We start from the raw sequence: 20,471 nt of genomic DNA, 5'->3' as shown, positions 1-20,471 counted from the left end.
TGCTGTGCTGGGTGTGCTGGTCCCTGCAGAGGAGCCAGAGAGAAGAAGGTCTAACCCAGCTGACATCCCAAGCAAGGAGAAAACCTCTGCCAGAGCCAGTGAGATGGCAGAAAACACAGAATGATGTGTCTTTTAAGAGCACAGGATGCCCCCATCCCTTTGGGTGGAGTTGTCAGTCCACAGGAATATTGAGTAATTTAACAGGATACCTCAGGGATAAGGCAAGTATGAATAGTCCTGCTCACTCCTACACACTGTGTCCCCAACACCTGTAACCTCTGCACAGCTGTACAGAGACAAGATCCCTGCTTCCTTTCTTCCCAGAGGCATTTCTCAAGCACACATAACCCAGACTTGTTCCATCCCCAAATCATCTGCCCACAGTAAAGGTGATATAAAAAATATTTTATTGAAAAAATCACTTTTATATATCAGAGTACTTCACTTGACCTCATTTTTTAATGCCTGGTATAGATTTCTATAAATCAAATTCTATCATTTGATTTTTGAAACATGTACTTACACATAAGAAGCTTAGAATCCCATTTAAATGGGTCTATGTTTCAAAATGTTTTACTATACAGGCACCTAAGATTTATTCTAACCCTTAAGAGAGGAAAAAAAATCTGGGTACAAAGTCTAGACTCGTGGACTGAGTCAGAAATCCAGATCTTCAGGCATTCCAGAGTTGCCTGGTGTGCTAGGCAGAATAAATCTCTGCTACCAGAATACAGGGAAAGCTAGGACTGATTATACCTGCATCTGTAACATTTTTACCAGAGAGAAATCTGGTTATACTTTTGCTTTCAGTCTTTAACAAAGTGCTGGGTACTTTGGTGGTTTGCATTTGGGGGAGGAAGGAAAAAACTCAACTGAAAGCCAAAGTCTACAGTCAGTTAGACCAAAGAATCAAGAATAAAGTTCACCTAGCTGCTCCTTAAAGAAATCAGAATAATAATAATAGCCTAAAAACCCAGTACCTTTTGGAGTGCAAAATAATGACTGAATAGATGGTATAGCTTGATAGCAAGCAATCAGAAGTTAGACTGAAGGATTTTCTTACATAGCTCTGAAAATCTAGATGTGTCTAATGAAAACAGACTCAACATTTCATTATTCAAGCACAAACAATACAGTAATAAAAACTGAATGACCAGAGTGCTATCAAGAGGGTGTTTTATGGACTGCAAGCCGCACACTTTGTGGGCTATTCAGGAAAATGCTTTAAAATTACAATTTCAACTCTCATTTCTTAAAGACCCCATTAACATGTTTCTCACCCAGACTGTTTGATTGTGTTCCTGAGGATTTAGGGAAGGGCAGAACTGCAGCCAAGGAGGCACCTAAGAGAGAGAAGCTGCTTGGCTCTGCAGAGGGCCTGCTCAAGGAGTGTGGATGGGACAGTTCTCTCCCAGCCTGGCTACTCCAAACCCTTGTGTTCACAGAAGGATGAAGAACTTGGAAGGAAAGATGAGTCTTTCTCAGCTCAGCTCACACAAACTCCAGGAGGACTTGCAGTCCTGTGCCTCGATTTCAATGGATTTCATTGGATTTCAATGTATTTCTATGTATTTCTATGTATTTCAATGCCTACATGAGAAAGATTTAGTAGTTTTATTAAACCTGTTGAGAGCAGAGCGAGGGTTTGAAAAGACATAGTGAGATTCCTGCGAGTTGGAATCCTCTACAGAGGAGAAGCTGAGTAACCTGGGGGTGATTTACCCTTGAGAGACATTGAGTATACTTGCTGTTTGTTAAGCAGTGAGTAAGGAAGCTTTCCACCACCTCACTAGGATGGTGCTGTGTTTAGCTGGAGTAATAAAGTTGCTTTGACACACGTAACTGATGAAGCTGTGGAGGAAGGAAAGCTGTTTTGACTCTGCATGTCTGGTAGTTCTTGGCAAGGCTGGGTAAAAACAGCATTCTTGTCAATTAAGCACGACAGGAAAGCAAATCAAACTGCTCAGAGCCAGGATAACGTGGTGTGTGAGCTGACAGTGGAATCAAAGGTAGTCCAGGTGGGTAGGTACATAAATGAACTGGCTGGGAGGGAAAAAAGTGGACCTTGAAAGAATGGCTTTGGAGCTGCTCACCCGGGGGACATCTCGCTGCCCTGCCATTTGGTTTCTCTCATGCTTGGGACCATGGGCAGACAGCTTTGTGCACACTTGACTAAGAGCACAGTGTCATGTTTTAGTGGAACAGCTAGTTAGTTAATTCATGGGGTTTTCTCGCTTTTGCTGGGCAGAACTGCCAAAAATAACCGAATACAACTGTGTGGTGGAAGAAACCCTGCTGCAGCTGAGCTCTTCGTGGGCTCTGCCTCTGTGAGCTGCAGCACCTTGAACAGGCACACGAAGAGAAGCACTGAGGTGGGGGCAGCAGTTTCCTCTTCATCTGCAGGGGCTGTACATATGAAATGTACACAGTGAAAGCCATGCTGGGATGGAGCACAGCAGCCTTGGGATGCTGGGACTCTGGCAGACACTGCTCCTGCCAGGCTGTGCAGTTTGGCACCCCCAGCTCTGCCACGGCCTTTGCATTGCCCACAGGCACAACAGCCTGCATCTCCTCACTCAGAGCTCTCTGAGCTCACACCAAGTAGTCTGAGCAATCCAGGAGAAAGCACTGCCAGGTAGCATTCCAAGAGAAGGTACGACTTGTCAGAACCCAGCCTTTGTTGCACATCACAAAAAACCCCCAGTTTTCAGCCCCCACCTCGCATGTGAGCAGTGACATTACTGACTCCAAGGAGAAAGCACTCGGTTGGTTTTTATGGGAAACACAACTCCTGGCTCTGCCAGTTACACCTCTCACCCGGCAAAACCCCTGCTGAGCTCCTCAGTCCCTCTGCCCAGGTACAAAATAACTGCAGGCAGGGCAATGAAGTGGAGAGGAAACAAATGCAAAGTAAAAGGAAACATTTTACATTTCAATGACCTCAGAGAGCAGAAGCCGGAGTTGGCAGGAAAGCAATGTGTTTACACATCACCTGAAGATTTCTGTTTGTCACAGCAGGTGTAATGAAAGAATGGGTTTGTTAAAACATTGGCTTTTTTTGTTCACTCCTTCAGATCAGTCAAAATAATCTCTTTTAAAGATACGTCCCTGTGATGGAGAAAGCTTAATGCTTAATTAAAATGGTGCTTTACATTTGGACCGGGCTACCAAATGTAATTGCAAAGCAAAAAGTAACTGGATTTTTCAATGCAAAAAGTAACAGTACCTGACAACACTGCTGTACTCACCATCACGACTCCATTATACGGATTAGTCATTATTGATAAAACATTTTCCATACCTAATGAATGCAAACGCAATAACGAGCTGTGAGTTTCTTCCTCTACAATAAATGGAAAACACAACATTTATGCTCAGAAGACACCTGGATTCTTACAGAACTTAAAAACTAGCAAAGACTGCTAAGATCTCGTATTCAGGGACAGGGTTTCTCAAGCAATAGTCCAGGAGCAGTAGACAGACACAGAGTTTAAAAAAATATAAAAAATCCTCCCACCATAACTCATCATTTGCTTTAAAAAGTGCTGGTCTTCCTAAACACCTATGGGATAGGAAAAACTGCAGCCGGCTGCAGCGATACACGGAGAACGCTGTATTGTGCTACAGCTGGAAGACAGCGACTTCGCGTCTTTAAACACACACGCATCCTAACTTTGCCAGCAGTTAAAGCCGGTACCAAGTTGAGCGGTGAAAGCCTTTCTCTCGTTCAGCATCTCCATCAGCCCGCTACTGCCGGCCCCCGCGCCGCCTCTCCCGGTACCGAGCGCATCCCGGCGCCGCCAGCGCTACTCGGGCAGCCGCCAGCTCCGTCCGCTCCCTCGGGCCGGCAGAAAGAAGTAGCCCAGCCGCCGGCAGCAGAAGTTTGCAGGGGATGGACGGAGCTCCCGCAGCCGCGACGGCCGGCGCTGCTGCGAGCCCGCGGGAGCCGGAGCGCTGCGGGGCGGGAGCAGCGCTGGTCCCGGATCCGTGCAGCGGGATGAGGGGGATAGGAGGGGACCGCGACCCCCGGGACGGGAAGTCAGCGGGGACAGAGCGACCCGGAGGCGCTGCGAAGCCCCGGTTGCCACAGCAACGCGGCGGCGCCTCTCCCCAAACTTTGGTCGCTATAACGACGGGGCCGTGGCCGCGGCATCCCCCGGACGGGCGGGTCTGCTCCGCGGGGCCGTCGGGGCGGCGCTCACCTATGGTGGAGACCACGGTGCCCACGAAGTAGAAGGCGCCGGGGAAGTCCCAGCGGGGCCGCAGGGCGTCGACGCGGATGCCCGCGGCCATGGCCGCCTCGTAGCTCCGCAGGAAGGCGCGCAGCTCCGGCAGGCTGATGTTGAAGATGCGGCTGAAGTTGTGCAGGGTCCGGTTCCAGCGGAGCTGCGCCGCCGCCTCCGACGGGCTCTCGAGGGCCGAGAAGACGGTGGCGCCGGCGCTCAGGTACGCCGCGATGAGGGCGGCCAGCAGCAGGAACCGCCCGTTGTCCTCGTTGAGGGGCGCCAGGCGCCGCCGGCGGCAGGAGCCCACCGCCCCCCGCGGGGGCATCATCCGGTGCGCGGCGCGGCGGGCGCGGCGGGCGGCGGGCGGCCCCCGGCGGGGGGCGCGGGCATGGGGCGGCGCTGCGCGGAGCCCGGCGCGGCGGCGGCTTCGCTGCAGGGGCCGCGGCTCTGAGTCATCCCCCGGCGGGGCTGCCCGCCCGCCTGGCGACGGCGGCGCCCCGGGGCCGTCGGCCTCGCCCGCCCGCCCTGGGCCCCGGGGCCGCGGGCAGCAGCGGCGCGGGCTGGGCGGCGCGCACCGCCCGGCTCGCTCTGGCCATGCGGGGCGGCGGCGGCGGCGGCCCCGCCGCGGGGGAGACGCCGCGGGGAGGCGGAGGCGGAGGCTCCGCGCGGCGCCCGGTCGACGGCGGGCGGAGGGCGGGAGCGTGCGGCGCGTCCCCCGGGGAGCCGCATCCCCGGCGGGGAGGCTCCCGCAGCCCCGCTGCCGCCGCCCGCCCGCCCGGGCCGGGCCGCTGGAGCCGCCGCTGCCGCGCCCCCGGGGGCCGCCGCGCCCGGCCCGGGGGAGGGATGGGGCGGGACGGAGCCGCCCTGCCTTGCCCTTCCCTTCCCTTCCCTTCCCTTCCCTTCCCTTCCCTTCCCTTCCCTTCCCTTCCCTTCCCTTCCCTTCCCTTCCCTTCCCTTCCCTTCCCTTCCCTTCCCTTCCCTTCCCTTCCCTTCCCTTCCCTTCCCTTCCCTTCCCTTCCCTTCCCTTCCCTTCCCTTCCCTTCCCTTCCCTTCCCTTCCCTTCCCTTCCCTTCCCTTCCCTCTTTTCCCCAGTTTTCCGCTCCCACCGCGGCACCGGCCGGGCCCGGGGGCGCGCTGGTCCCTCGCCATGTGTGGGATGCGCCGCGGCCGCTGCGGGGGTGGTTTGGCTTCAAAAGCTTTCCTCTACGCCCGGTGCCGAGAGGGTGTTTTTGAGGGAGTTGGTGGTGGTCGGTGGAGCGCTAATTACTTAATTTCAGCCATTTCTGGATGAAGGAATGGTTGTTTCTGATCTGACTCCTCAGAGGTAGACCCAAGAAAATGATACATTTCGGGTTCAGTGCCAAATGCCCATTTAATCTTAGCTGGTGTCTGAAAAGTGATTTTTCTCCTCCTAAGATGTTGGATTCTGTCTTTGCTGTTTGCCTTGGAACAAACACTGTAGCCTTTCTTATCTGTTATGCTGCAGTAAAAACTGCAGTCCTTTCCTGGGAGACTTGAAGTAAATAATTACATTCGTATTTTTTAAATAAAATGAGAATTCTCACTGATAAAGTATGGCAAAGAGGATGGGAGTGATGCCAGTCCTGCAAACATATGTGTAGGGGTTGATAACACGTGTAGGAAAGATCTGGGCTTGGAGGAGGAAATGCTCCCCACAATTTACAGTTGCCAGTGTCAGTCTCACTGGGATGGGAGCTTGTGCCCTGGTTTATGGGTTTTTTTAGCCTAGGTTCTATTTTTTCTTTTCTTTTTTTCTTTTTTTTTTCATCTACAGGAAAATATTTGCTGCCTCTTGGTAGCTACATGATGTCTTTTAGCAAAGGGCTATTTGCCATCACTAGAACATCTCCATAGCTTCACACATCTAATTCTTATTTTGGATCTGAGAGATTTTGCTTTGCCATGAGATTTCATGTTATTGGCAGTTATCTCTTGGCCACCACATCCAGAGCAGGAGAACTTCCTCCCTTTCTAACACACTGTTCATACTTGTCAGGTGAAAAAAACTGCTTGGGTTGACACCTATGCTTCCTAGGAACATGTCTAATCAAAGTATCATGTTTTGATAGCCACTAACATCTCTAAACTTTGGGGTTTTGCTGTTGCTGTTGTGCTAAAGCATTTTGTTCAGTAGAGGTGAAAGTGTCTAGAAGTATCAAAGAAGATTTCCAATCTCCTTTTGTGCTCAAGGTGACCAATACCACATGCAACCCTTAAGAAAAAAAGTGTCTCCTATTTCAAAGTGTCAGTTGTGTCCCATTAAAAATACTAAAACTGAATAAAAAAAAATTAAACCAATAAATCACAAACCCAATAGCTGGGGAAAGCAATAGCAGACCTCAAGGACACAAGAAACAGAAAAACAGTGGGAAATTATATCAGAACTGATCAAAAGACCATTGGCATGAGTGGAAAGCCTCCTATGGATGGTCAAGGGCTTAAAAGGTCAGAAATGGGCCATTTAGTGCCAATGACCATAGCTGGAAATAATTTCCACTGTGGTAATCCAGGAATGATTACATGCAATCCACTGTGTCAGATGATGTAAAACTAAGCTCATTTACCTGAATTTGCAGGAATTTTGTTGCTGCAGATGGATATCACTAGATTCCTGGTGTTTTTGTGTTTGCAGGGGGAGTTTTTGCTTTTGTTTAGGCATTTTGTTTGTTTGGTTTGGTTTTTGGTTTTGTTTTGTTTGTTTGTTTGGTTTTGTTGCTTTTTTTCACTTTCCTGTTGGGAACCTTATTAAATGAGGGTTCAGTTCTCTGGAGTCCTCAGCAATTTCACCTACTGTCAGAGGCCCCTGATGTTTTTAGTGAGAAGCCAGTTAGCAAAGTTTGTGTAACTCGTACCTGTCACCATGCCATGCATTGTGCCCTCCTGGGGGATGGTTCCCCCTAGGTGGGGAGTGGAAAATTGGCCATTTCCTTGGGTGACGGGACAGTTTCCAAGCAGCAGAAGCTGACTGCCTCTGGAGTCTGAGTTGGCCTCTCTGGAGATGTCCTGCCAGGGAAAGGATGATGCTGGTGGGATGCTGATTAGCTTGAGGAATCACCTCATGGATATGAAAGCCTACCAGTAACTTTCCATGAGGAAAAAAGCTCAGCTGAAGCAGCAAGGGATGTGGTTTAGCTGCTTCAGCATGGACAAGATTGTATTTCCAGCATCACCGAATCATGGTTTCTAAGAATTCGAGCTGTTGACAGATTTTTCAAAATGTTTTGACAACTCATTTCGCTAAGATTTTTTTACTTGGAGTCTTGAAAATTTGTCACCATTTTGCAGAAATACTTAAAGTTTTTTTTGGCTATAAAGCTAGGGGGAAAATGTTGGTTTGTTTTTTTTTTTTTTTCATTAAAGTCCCACTGAAAATGTTTGGTCCTTTCCAAAGTAACTGGCTCCTGGGAAAACTCCATTAACTAGATAAAAAAATCTTCCAGAGCTGTGACTTAAAGGAAGGTCATGGTTTTGGTTGCTCTGATCCAGATATGAGAGTTGGAGGAAATATCCTGAAGCTGCTGCTGCACCCCTACTTGGGTAACATTTTTAAAGGCTGTTATATAGTTAAATGAAGGATGTTTTTCTAAATTTTCTTGAATAATTGAATGAAATTTTGAGGGATTTGGTGAAAACATCACTGTCTTTAAAACTGTTTGCCTAGAATTTTTTAAAAATCTGATGGTCAGCTGTAAATTGGGCTTTATGCTAAAATTAGGTCCCTGAGCTGTGGGAGTATTTTGTGCATGGCACCAGCCATTTGGTCTGTCAGGAGGTCAGTGTTTGTGAAAGCAATTATTTTAATAACCAAAATGTGGTATTTACATTATTATATTGGCTGTGTGAAGTTAAGCTTGTGCAAAGAAACGAGATGGGCTCATTAAATGTTTAATTAAAGCATTGTCTGCAAATAGGTTGTACTGCTAAACATCACATCCCTTTATTAAAGAATAAAGTTTAAAACGGCATTTTAAACCTGAGAAAGACCAGTTACTGTTATTCCTTTCAAGGGAATAGTTCTTTTTATTATTTTTTAATGGGTAAAATCCTCTAAATTTCCAGCCATGGTTTGACTGTGTAACTCACAAGCAAATTAGCAAGACCACTTCTTTTGACTTCAGGGATAGCAAGACCTCCACATTTGTGTTCTTGGTTCCAGTACAAGCTTCACTCATATACGTCCCCACTGACTCTGTAGCAAATATTTGCCAAGAAAAAATATCAAGTACCTCATTCAGGAGCTTTTTACCACGATATCGAAGTAGTTATTTGGAAGTGTACCGTACAATCTGGAGGTAAACATGCCATGCAGTCCCTGACCTGAAATGTTCAGCTTGTTTGCTGTATCTGGACATATTTTCTACCTCAACAGTGTTCAAAGGCAAATGGATTTGTCACTGCTCCTGCAGCTGGAGTTAATGTGCAGATGGTTTTGTGTCAATCTCCATACAGCCCAATATGGGCTGTATGAATTAGTTTTTGTCTGTAACATGTACCAAGGAAATTATTTTTCAGTGAGTGGCCTAATGGTGAGCCTGGGTGCTTGACAAGCTGCACAGGCAATGAGATGGTGCTCTTCTTCACCTTTACCTCCTATCAGGGAACAGTCTCTTGGGTATTACCTTGTAAAAAAAATGGATGAGGTAATTGGTAGTCTATGCAATCAGAGCCTTGGTAGCATTGTGAGCAAGGGTTTCAGTCACAATAACAGAAATGAATATGCCAAATTTTTAAGTCAGAAATCTGGATACTTTAGGATAGAGGGCTCTTCCCAGTACCTGACTTAGTGAGATGACAGATTGAGACAGTGAAAAGTATACTAAGTACAAAGTATTTGGGCATGCATGTGTGTTTCCATGGAGCCTCAGATGTAACTAGGGTCTCCTCACTCTCCCCAGGCGCTTTTTAGGTTTTGAAACAGAAGACCAGTCCCGTGACCATAATAGCCTATTGTGTTCTCATGTCTTCTCTCTGTATCAGGATGAACTTTTGGGCAGGGGAGAGAGAAAACAGCCAGGCTTATAACTGCCCTTGAAGCCATGAGTTGCCTGTTGCAGACAGTTTGGTTGAAAACTAAGACATTTTATGTGTTGATTAGCAGGTGGTCCATGTGGAGTCTTGGCATGGAACTGTTTCCAGGTAGCTGGGCTCTGTAAGCCCCCATTGCTCTGCCAGTAGCACTCTGGCTTTCATGGGAGCAGAGCCAAAGAAGCTGATGAGATAAACTTGAGAATCCTTTGGGAACCATTTCTTGACCTCCCAAACTGAAAATCAAGCAGGGTGAGGTGTAGGAGTCAGCCAGTGCAGGGTTTGGTTTGCTGGGTCGAACTGTTAGGGGATGCTAAGCTGTAGGGAAATTGTTGTTAACCAGAGACATGGTTTTACTGGGAGAATATTTCCACAAGTTTAAGAGAAACAGGCAGCAATTGCTGTCTAAATCAGAGATTCCTTCATTCTTCCTGCTAATTTATGAATATGCAATGGCCTTTTGTTTTTATTTTTCCTGAGGCTCAGTGATCTAACCACTACTCTCTCACTTTCACTGCTCTCACTGAGAATGATCTAATTAGTGCTGCCAATTACGTTCAGTTTAAATCTGATGAGTAGCCAATTTCAGAAGGCCTGATTCTGTCTAGTGCTCCAAGCATCCTGAGCATGTTAACTAATTAATTAATTAATGTGTTCTCACTTCCCTGTGCTGCCAATGGAAGCTGGAGGCACCCTGCATCTTGTGCAGGTAGCTCTGTGTTCACATGGCTTACCTTGCTCACAATTTTTGGTATAAAATCTCACATTTTATGGGAAAACCTTCCACTCTGCTGGCTTATGCTGTTCATGCATTAGTTTTGCTACTTTGTTTTCTATTATTGCTTTGCACAGAGAAATCTCAGTCAGTGGCTTGGTATGCAAGGGATTTTTAATGCATTTTAATAATGGAAAGCTGCTATTCTACTACTCAGGAAGATGCAGCTCTGTAATATTTCTAAGTCCCTGCAAAGGATAATTTCTGAATGCACAACCCAGTGTTGAATTCATGTAGACCATTAGGCAACAAACCAGTTTTTCTTTGGATCTCACCTTGTTCAGCCTAATCAGGGCCCTGTCCTTTCAGGAGAGGTCAGCATCCTCCAGCCCTCCAAGTGAACAGCTCAGTTTTTGAAAGGACTGAAAGGCCACTTAGGCAGTTCTGTCACCTGCCATTTCTCTTGACAAGAATTTGGAGGAAAGAGGAAGAGCTCTTTGTAAATCTCTGTTAAGGTTAGAGATGTGGCCCCTGTATTCTGTGGTTGAGCTTCACAGTGCAGAGGGGAGGGATGACAGACAGATGCATGGATGGATGGATGCAGAAACATGCAGAATGGGATTGGTGCAGCTCCTGAGAAATCTGCATCCTCCAAGTCCATGCTTGCCTGTGTACCAATGAGCTGCAGGGAGCTTGCCAGGAAGGGAAGTAATTTTAGAGTGTGATTTGGAAAATGATTCAGTTTAAAAATTGCTATTTTTGAAGGGCTACTTTCAGCTGGGATCCAGTCTCCAGCCTGCTCCCAGAAGCACTTGCCTTGCTGCAGCAGAGCGTGGTGAAAAGTGGAGGAGGAATGTCTGTCTGGGAGCTGGCAGCCCTGAATCTCGTGATGCCACTGAGGAAACAATCCCTGGGCATGGGGATGGGGCCTCCTTACATTTCACATCCCTGCCTGCATTGACAGGTGAGCGTTTAACCCAGCTGGGCTGGTGAGCATGGCAGAGGTCACTCTGCCCACCCTCCCTCTGCACTCAAAGGAAAGCACAGGAATGTGGGGCTGGAAATGGGGCCCCTGGAGTTTCAAGAAACAGAGTTTCAAGACAGGAAAGCCTACTTTATCCTGTTGATAAAATCCAAGGACAGTGTGAGGAATTTATGAATCAAAGTTGTGAAATGGCAAACACCTTTCTCATGCCATTTGAAGATGTACTGTGTGTATTTGACTGAGCCTGTGGCTGCAGCTCCTGCAAATCTCTCCAGCCAGCAGCACCAAAATGAAATCAGCTCAGCTGACACTCACTCCATCAGGCTGAGGCTTTACAGGAGTTCAGGACAGGCAGCATTTGATCACAGCTCTGAAGAAAATATTGGCAACCTCTTTGGCCCGTTAGATTTGCTTTCTAGGGTGAGAAGTTTCAGAGAGCAATTGTGTGCTGATTACACCTGTCAGTTACCACCAAACAGGTTAAAATGTCCCTCCTGCCCTGGATCTGTCCTGACTGTTCCTTTCAGGTAGGTGCTGGCTGATGTTCCTCTAAGGTCATTTACCCTGGTAAGCTTTTCATAAACAGGTTCCACTTGTGACCAAGCAACTTCACACGACTTGGTTTGTTCTCGAGGATGTGTGGAGTGGAAGTGTATGGCTGAAGACTTTGCTTTGCCTCCTGTGCAGGGATCAGGCACATACAAGGAGAGCATCCTTAAAACAAATTTTAAGCTCCTGCTAGGAAGCAGAAAGTGAGGAGAATGTTGTGGTGGGGAGGGCTCCCTTTTACAGCTGTCCATTCTTGCTTCAAGTGCAGTAAGCAATAGGGAAATATATCAAGCTTAAAAAAAAAGTAGAATTCCAGTTTGCTATGTAGAGGGTTTTAAAGGACCTTTTCAGATTAAGATTTCCTGTTATTTATGGTCACATAAACATATTTAAAGTGTTTCATATGTAATACCAAAACATTCTTTGTGCATCTTATGAAAGAAAGACAATTGCTGTGCCGCTGAGCATGCAAAAATGTGCCAGGGAAAACACTCAGGACTGTAGTAATTTTCATCTCTGGTCTTAGCCTGAAACTGAACTTCAGCCTCCCATTTTCCTATTTTTAGAGATACCACTGCCCATATTCACCTGGGCACTGGGGGAAAATGAAATGAAGCTGTTTGGCAGGGTTCTGCAGTCATTTCACAAAGGAGCAGTTAAAGTGATGCAAAGTGATTAAACTTGTTACAGTGGCTTTAATGCATTGTAGGTGTAGTGTGGCCAGTGCTCTCACTTTGGTTTTAGAGAACTGGGGTATTGATTTAGCATTTAACAAGCACTTATCTAGTAAAAATGCATCAGTGGAAACTTCAAAAATAAAAATGCACAGTGAAGAAATGATCTTGAAACCAAACTGCACGGTGTGCTTCAGGGCAGAAATTGCTTAGATAAGGAATGAGGTGGACACAAAGGAGCGGTGGGACGACAGGTGCCTGAGAGTGGACACTTCAGAAGTGAACTAAATACTGGAAACTCTGTGCCTGGGAGATCACCTCTGTAGCTCTGCATCTGGGAGAAGTGCAGGGGTGGAGAATAGAAAGGAGCACAGACTTTAGAAGCTCTGAATCCTCTCAGGTTTCCTTCTGGCTGTGCAGTCCCCTTGCTGGCCCTTCAGGAGTGTTGACTTGGAGTTAAGCATGGTCTAGTGTTGCAGTGTGATTTCTCGTTTCACCTATCCCAACCTCTCAGGTGTGCCGACCTTCCCCCTCCCCCTTTTGCCCTCCTGCTGAGAGCTGTCCATCAATCTTAACATTCCAGCAAGGGCATGCTGTGGTTGGCAGAAGTTCAAAAGATGCCCCTCAGGTCCGGGCTCATTGGCCTGTCCAAGTGTCTTTATCCCTTGAGCCTTCCCCTCCTCACACCTGGTTGGCCCTCACCTGTCCCTTCCCTCCCCCTGTCCCCGGGCTTAAAAGGACACGAGACCATGCGGCCCTGAGTTCTATTGGGAGCTGTTACAACATTCAGAGGTCTACCACCCTGAAATAAAACTCTGGATTAAGACTCTACGATAGAACCCGCTCTTTTCTCTTCACCGTCTGAACCTTTTCCACCAGAGGTAAACTGAGTTCCTATTTTGCCTGGATTTGTTCCGAGCGCCCAGCTGCAGCATCCAGCTGGCCAAAGGCATCTCTGGGGTGAAAAACGCCACAGCTGCCGCCTTTGGTCCAGCAGCGAGGGCCAGACTAAGCCAGGCAGGACACACCCCGAAACATCGGGATTAATATTCTATATAGTCTAGGGCAGAAAGTTTTCAAGCAGCACTTGCCAAAGTGTATTATTTTAATTTTTTTGATCAGAAATTCAGTGGGCTGACAGAGGTTTGGGAGATAGGGGGTTTGTCCCACAGGGAATTGAGCTGCCTCGGGGCAGTCGTGTCGTGTCCCACCTGGGGCAGGGGGTGCTGCCTTCCCTGGGACTCTTGGCTGTGTCTCAGGATGGAGCCATTCCCATTTTACAGTGACTCCATGTCAGGTCCAGCCCATGGGCCACCCACAGCTCCTGACTCCTGGTCTAACAGCCAGGCCACCTGAGTCAGGCTTGGAAAACATGGATTTCTCACCAGTTAAGAGCTGACACATTGCATCTCCTCAGTCCAATAATTTCTCTTCCAGTTGCCTTACTCACCCTTCAGACCTTGGTCCTGTTTCTCTCCCTAGGCTGAGAAATATTCCAGAATAGAACAGCTTTTATTTTGATGCATTATCACAGCTCCATTGGAGATGCAAAAAAATCATGGCCAGCTTCCCACCATCCCTGAAGGAAATAAAAGAGAATCCTGCTGGTGTGAGAACCATGGTACTGGGGAGACCTTGTCATGCTGATAATGATATAAGGGGAAAATGCTGTGAAAAAAACGTGTTCTAGCAAGCAGGCTTCATTTCTGTTCAAATGCCGGTGTGGCTTACTATTTTCTAATGAAGTGAAATATATTCAGGCTCTCTGAAGTTGACTGTGTTGATTTGATTTGTGTTTTATGATCAAGATTCTAGATTTCATATCTTCTATGTTTTAAAAGTAGTGAGCAGGGATTTAGCTGCATAAGACACATTAATATCCATACAATATAACTCCCCAGGCACTTCTTCAAAGACTATTTTATACATAACAACATGGAATTTCACCTCTATATTTCTCTCATTCTCTGCAGGAAAAAACAGTGATAGCTAATCTGAAGGCAAGCACACATTTTATTATTGCTCTCAAAGCAGTAAGCATTTTTAATACTCTGAATTTTTCCTGCTGACAAACAACAGGCAGTGTATAACACAGAAATCAAATAGCTGCTTTTTTGTGGGCTGGGCTGGGAAAAGCAGCAGAACAATCTCGGGCAAGAAATCACAGGTTGTTATTTATTTCAATTTTATGTGATTTCAGTGCTCTACTTTCAGAGCTTTTTTGCTTTAGAGAACTGGTATGGACTAAGTGAGTGAGATCCTTCTCCAGTATGAAATATTATTAGAAAAGGAATGTTCACTTTTCTAGAGGAAATTTCCTGGGTCTGCTTCATTCCTCATGAGTAAAAATGATCCAAATACTGTTGGGAATTTAAATAGGGGGGGGGGGGGGGAAATGACCATTAAATGTATCTCTCTGTACTAAAAGACAATTGTCACATCTTAGACACTTCTCTATCCAGGAGAATGGAACAATCTTGGGAGGATCCTAGATTTTTTTTAGTATTTTCCAGCAGAAGGAAAGACCTCTCAGCATCACCTGAGGACTTTTGCTGGGTCTTGGAGATGTTTTGTTTGAGCTGGTGAGAACTCCTGCCAGAGCAGGGTCTTTGCAGTGGGATGAAGCAGCTGGCTGGACTTTGCAGGGTGCACCTGTGGGATCATCACACCTGTATCATGCTTACCCTCAAGTAAGGAAATATTACATTTGTCAGAGTTTAGTCTTCCTAAAATTTGGCTTTCTTGACTTAGCTCATTATTCATTCTGGTTATTCTGATGATACTTTAGAAGGGTGGGACTCACGGTAACCCAGTCACAATTTGCTCTGGTTTGTGATTGCAGAACATTCATTTTGCTCTGGACTGAGTGAGTGCATTTGGCAAGTATGGAGTGTCTCTGGAGCTGTGCAATTCTGGCCCTGAAGAGGATTGTGCACTGCACTACTCAGTGGTACTGTTGTGTATTGATGCCATGGAGCAAATTCTCCCATCTCTGATCAAGTGCTGAAGTTTTAAAGGGGCTGTTGCAATACAAGAGAATATAATTCATCACCTTAACTGCAGCCTGTGGTAACCTGTGTCATGGGATTCAGCCTAACAACAAAATAAATCTATAAATCAGCTGGAAATGATCGAGGAGATGAGTGCCTGGGTTTTATCAGTTGGGTGTTGAATAATGATGAGCTCACAGTGTGTATGCCCAGGTCTCTCACATACACACACACAGGAGGTGTATAGCTGATAGAGATGTAGCCCAGAAGTTCCTAATTTGGCAGCTGTAGGAGTTATGAATCCCAGGGGCTGCCTGACCTTAGGATTCTTCTTCTAGGCTACATCATATTTAAATAATGCTGGATTTCATTGGACTGAGGAATCCATGAATCAGAGGGATGAAGGTTAGGGAAAGAAAAGATATGTTTAAGCTAAAGAATAACATTGTCTCAAAAGCAAATGAGTATGTATTGCCTATGAATGCACTGAGAGAATATTTGAGAATATTCTCAGCTATTTAAAATCAAATTTCTAAACAGTCTTCCAATAGGCAGAATTGAGAGAAAAAGCTGCACTGCCTGTAAGGTGGAGTCTGAAGGGTTTTATATAAAGTCATGTCTGCAGTACCACTGAACTGAATTGAATGGCTAAAGTGCTCCAAAACATCAGCAGGTATTTTAAGCTGGGTAAGATACAGACCTCAGTCACACACAGCATTTCTTTCCTTTCCAATCACCACTAAAAGGGGTGTTACATTTCCATGCTCTTTTTGTAGCAATATTGACCTTTGGAACTCAAGTAACTTTTGTAAGCTGGCTGAGGAATGCATTTAGGAAGAAAGGCTAGGGATGATTTTGCTAGAACATCCTTATCAGTGGAAACAAAAAAAAAAAAAAGAAAAAAGGAAAAAGTTACATCTGTTATAATGGTAAATGAGAGCTCCTCAAGGTCTCCACTGTTCAGAACCCAGCAGGAATTTTCCAGCTGAGGAGGAGAAAGAGAAATGTTTACTAAAAGACAGATTGCAAGCATCAAGCTGCCTGTTCTGCAATTGATCTTTTACACTGAGACTATCCAGAAGATCTATACTTATGGTTAGGCTGTTATTTGAAAAGGCAGTAAAAGACATTCTGCTGAGAACTGCTTCATATTAAGTCTGCAACTTGGGGAGCTTTTAAAATACAGCAATTGCCTTGGATGTTCATTTCAAGGCAGACTTTACACTGTAAATTTAAAATAATGATTTGTCTTTCAGATCTACTGGAAGTATGTTGGTTTGTTTTTGTTTTTTTTTTTTTCTTGCTTGATTAAGAAGCATAAAAATATCACAGAGGAGGAAAAAAAGACTGTTAGAAGGTTTTTGTTGAATGCCACACTCTAGACCCTTCATGAACAAAAAGAGGCAAAAAAGTTTTTGAAAAATAGACACCTCTGTGCTTACAAGTCTGGAAGGTTGGTGCAAATGTTCTTGAGCAGGGAAGCTGTCAAATTCAATCCATGGGGCTGTGCTAGCTCAGTGAAACACCATGGGAGAACCCAGAAATGAGGGAATGATGTTGGCTGAACAATCATATTATAATTTTTAGGAGAGGCACATCTACACTTTGTCATATTGACCTTTAGTTTCTTATCACTGCAGATTGATGTCCTCTTTTGTGCTCTTTTCCCAACCTCTTTAATCAGTATTTTCTTGATGAGAAGACAATTCTGAATAATTAGAAGATCAATTTCTGCTAGGAAGAAACTTGAGTCTTTATCAACTGCCCCTTCAATTGCTGCTGCTAGGAGATTGAGGCATGGAAAAGAGATTTATTGCTTACTGCCATGCTTCCTGCCTGGTAACATGAAACTGCATCCACATCCCCATGGCTCCTATCTGGTACTTATGCACAAACTTGTCTTCTATGCAGCAGCAAAGCTTTGATAGTAGCTGCATTTGCCTCTTCCACTGCCTCTGGAAGTCTGAAATCCTCTGCAATAAAGCTCCTTTCAGTACCATTTCCCAGCAGAGGTGTGATAGCTATAAGCTAGCTCCTTGACTCTGATATTAAATTCCCTGGTATTAATGAATTATGGCCTTCAGCAGTGTCAATATTATTGAGAACAATATTGTGACACTGGAAACTCAATCAAACCTCTCCTTTTACGTTAATTGTTACACAGTTTTTACCTTAGCACTCTGAAAGGAAGCAATTATCCTGGATCCATGAAAACATCTCAAGTGTAAAAGACACCAAGTAATGACTGCTATCCCTTCACCCTCAAAGAAAGCAAATAACTGCAAAATATAAATAAAGACACTGGTGAAAGAAAAAGGGATATAAATGGGGCCATAGGTCATAAGAAATTCTGCCTGCTTGCATCTACAGTGCACCAACAGTTCAGCAATTTCTCAAAGGTAAGTGGGTTGCTTTCACAGCATTTTTTGATGCATCTTTTGGGAGACCTGGGGCTAAAGATTGCCCAGGTGTGATTTGTAATTCTACTTCCTGCCTGTTCCCACACATGCAGGGAAAAGTCCTGTACCCTCTTCTTTTTGAGCATGGCTGGCTAAAGGCAAGGATCCCCAGGGAAATCTACAGCAAAACTGTGTTCCTGCTTTATGATGACAGTTAACTTTGAAATTAAAAACTAATAAAGAAAATTCTAACTGAGCCCAAATGGTACTGGCTTTTTGGACTAAAATTTCAGGGTTGAATAACTGGAATTTCAATATCATCCCATATGTGTTTGTGAAGTAGCATTGTCCCAAATGGCTAGTGATGCAGTGCTTTCTCAGTCCTGCTGAATAAATCTATTTTAAGTCAATTCCCAGAAAAAGAGTTTGAAAACCTCCTCTTGCTGTTGCCATTGTTTATTTGCAACAGTAAAAATCTGCCAAATTTCAGGCTTCATCCTGAAAACACCAGGAGCTCAGTCCCTTATCCAGCAAAGCCTTTCATCATGGGCTTAATTCTGAAACACACGAATAGTTCCCAGTGACATCTGCAGAATAAGTCAACTTCAACAGCTTAGGTTGAGCACCCCCATCCCTGGATCTGAGGGGGTTTTTCGTATGTTCAGAGAACAGCACTGCAGGAAAATGGTCACCAGCAGAAGGGACCTGAGGAGTTGGTGACTGGTGTTCCACTGAGCTGAGCAGGGCAGGGGAGAGGGGACCAGCTGGGCATTAGGGAAGGACAGGAGCCTTGTCTTCATGCCTTAAAATTTATATTCCACTTCATCCTAATGACTGGAAGTTCATCTTGGTCTGGGAGTGTGCTCAGGCCAAACACAATGTCAGGTTTCTGCAGTCTTTGGAGATTTCTGTTTGGTTTCAGGGGCTGTTTCAGGGGTTTCAGTTCCCCTGCAGACCCCTGCCCAGTGGGGGAAATGCTGCAGAGGATGGAAGGCTCAGCCCTCAGAGATGTAAATGGGTGCTGCTGAAGGAGGATCTTCTGCTACAGCCTAAAACCTGGCACAGACATCCCTTCACTGCACTGAGCGATTTTAATCTGATGGAGCCCTCTTTATTCAAATCTCATCACTCTTGACTGACATCAGGGGTAAAAATCTTGAATAGAAATGTTTCTGTCTGTAATTATAATTGGCTTTTACAAACCTCCCCTCTCCACTACATTGACCATGCAATGATTTCTTTCAGTTCTGTGCTTGTTGGGAGGAAAGCCTGTTATATCATCAGCATGAATTGCTCTGCAGAGAGTTTCCAAGGGCAGGTGCACAGGAGAGAAATGGATAATATGGCCTTGTGTTGACAGGAACTGTTACTGGCATGGAAAAAGTTTAATTTCAATCTCACTATAAAACATGAAGCCAATAACTTTGTGGGTAGCGAAACTCACACCAAGCACACTCATCCAAGCCATGCAAACAGGGAGGGGGCTCTGACTCAGCTGGGTTGAGGGCAGGTCAAGGTGAAAGCACAGGAAATGAAGAAGTGACTGATGGTGCTGGGGAGGGGGATGCCTTTATTTCAGTCCAGTGAAGGTGGTGCTGTGCACAAGGTGTCCCCTGGCTGGAGGATGACAACAAAGGCTGTGGGGTGGAAATGTGCAGCAGCAGCCTGAAAGCTCAGGAGCTCAGAGTGAGCCTCACCAGGAATGTTCTGTGATAATGTTGGGCCTTTTGTTGTGTTCTGTTTTGTGAGAGCTGGCTGCTGCTTTTAGTGGCCTTCCTGAGATGAACTCTCAGCTAATGTGGAGTGCATTTACAGCCCTGGCTGCGTCAAGTGCACTCTGATGGAACAGTCTGGCTGCACCTCCAGTTTCTGCATTTGTCTGCCTTTGAACAAATGGCAAAGAAATAGTTAATCATTAAACTTAGCAGATAATGCTGTTTACAGCTGCTGAACACATTAAAAATGGTTTTCTGTCCTCAGCAGCTTTCTGCCTTTGAGGGTTCTGCTTTTGTACAGGAAAAAAGCCATTTTGCTCTGCTTCAGGCAGAGCACGGGAGTCCTGTGTTTGTCCAAATTCTTGCTCTGAAATCCTACTTCTGTTCTTTCTCAGCATTGCTTGTCTCATCCCAGGGTCATTCAGACTGAAAAGATATCCTTAACCTGAGAGCATGGAAAGCATGAAAGGCACAAGTTAAGGTCTTTTAGTTAAATAAACTGGTATCATAAACTGAATTATGCTAGGGGAGAAGCAGGCACAGAATCTTCCATGGAATTTTGTGCTGCTTTTGCCATTCAGGCAGTTGGCCACCTCAGCCCTTGATATGTGAAATAGCACCTTTGGCTCCAGTATTTTTAATGCAGGGGTTTTGTTCCTGCATGCTGTGGGCTGCTCATGAACTGTCAGAATGGCAAAAACCTGTGAAATGCTCCTTCAGACTAAGGAAAGTGATTGCTTTGCAAGAGACATTGCAAAAGGGTTGTTCTTCTAAGACATCAGGTACCCTCTTTTAAAGTGTTGGGCATCCTGTGCTCATTATCAATGGAAGGACAGGAGGAGCTTGATGGGATGTAGGACCAGGCATGGGACTGGTTGAGGAGTTTGCAATTTCCTTCTCTTTCAGACTTTTGACACAAACCTGAAAAGTGAACCTTTGTTTTAAAAATGACTGTAGTGACCATCTGAATCATCATCATCATGGACACTAAGGTGGATTATTTGCTCTCCTGAACCTTGCCTTGACAACCTCTTTGCAAATCTATGGAAAATAGTATTACTGCCTTTTTTTTCCTTTTTCTTCTTCTTCTTTTTTTTTTTCAGTGAAAGGTTTTCTCCCAACACAGAAGGATAGGAAAATCATGTCATTGAGTTTTATTGTTCTTTGTCAGT

General features: G+C 45.6%; 1 protein-coding gene and 1 long non-coding RNA gene across 2 annotated transcripts in view; one reads left to right on the top strand and one right to left on the bottom strand.

Annotated features, from left to right (window-relative positions):
* KCNK12 (potassium two pore domain channel subfamily K member 12) overlaps positions 1-4,554 on the bottom strand; it is a 28,295-nt gene extending 23,741 nt beyond the window's left edge. Inside the window, exon 1 of the mRNA XM_036379577.1 lies at positions 4,203-4,554. Coding sequence (XP_036235470.1) covers positions 4,203-4,554 — 352 coding nt within the window. The remainder of the gene's footprint in view (positions 1-4,202) is intronic.
* LOC118684610 (uncharacterized) overlaps positions 4,152-20,471 on the top strand; it is a 31,840-nt gene continuing 15,520 nt past the window's right edge. The window contains exon 1 of the long non-coding RNA XR_004979875.1: positions 4,152-4,446. This is a non-coding gene — a long non-coding RNA (uncharacterized LOC118684610). The remainder of the gene's footprint in view (positions 4,447-20,471) is intronic.

The sequence above is a fragment of the Molothrus ater genome, chromosome 3, assembly GCF_012460135.2.
Source record: "Molothrus ater isolate BHLD 08-10-18 breed brown headed cowbird chromosome 3, BPBGC_Mater_1.1, whole genome shotgun sequence".
Lineage (NCBI taxonomy): Eukaryota > Metazoa > Chordata > Aves > Passeriformes > Icteridae > Molothrus > Molothrus ater.
Note: the sequence above shows the minus strand (reverse complement) of the source record. Positions and strands in the feature narration are given on the sequence as shown.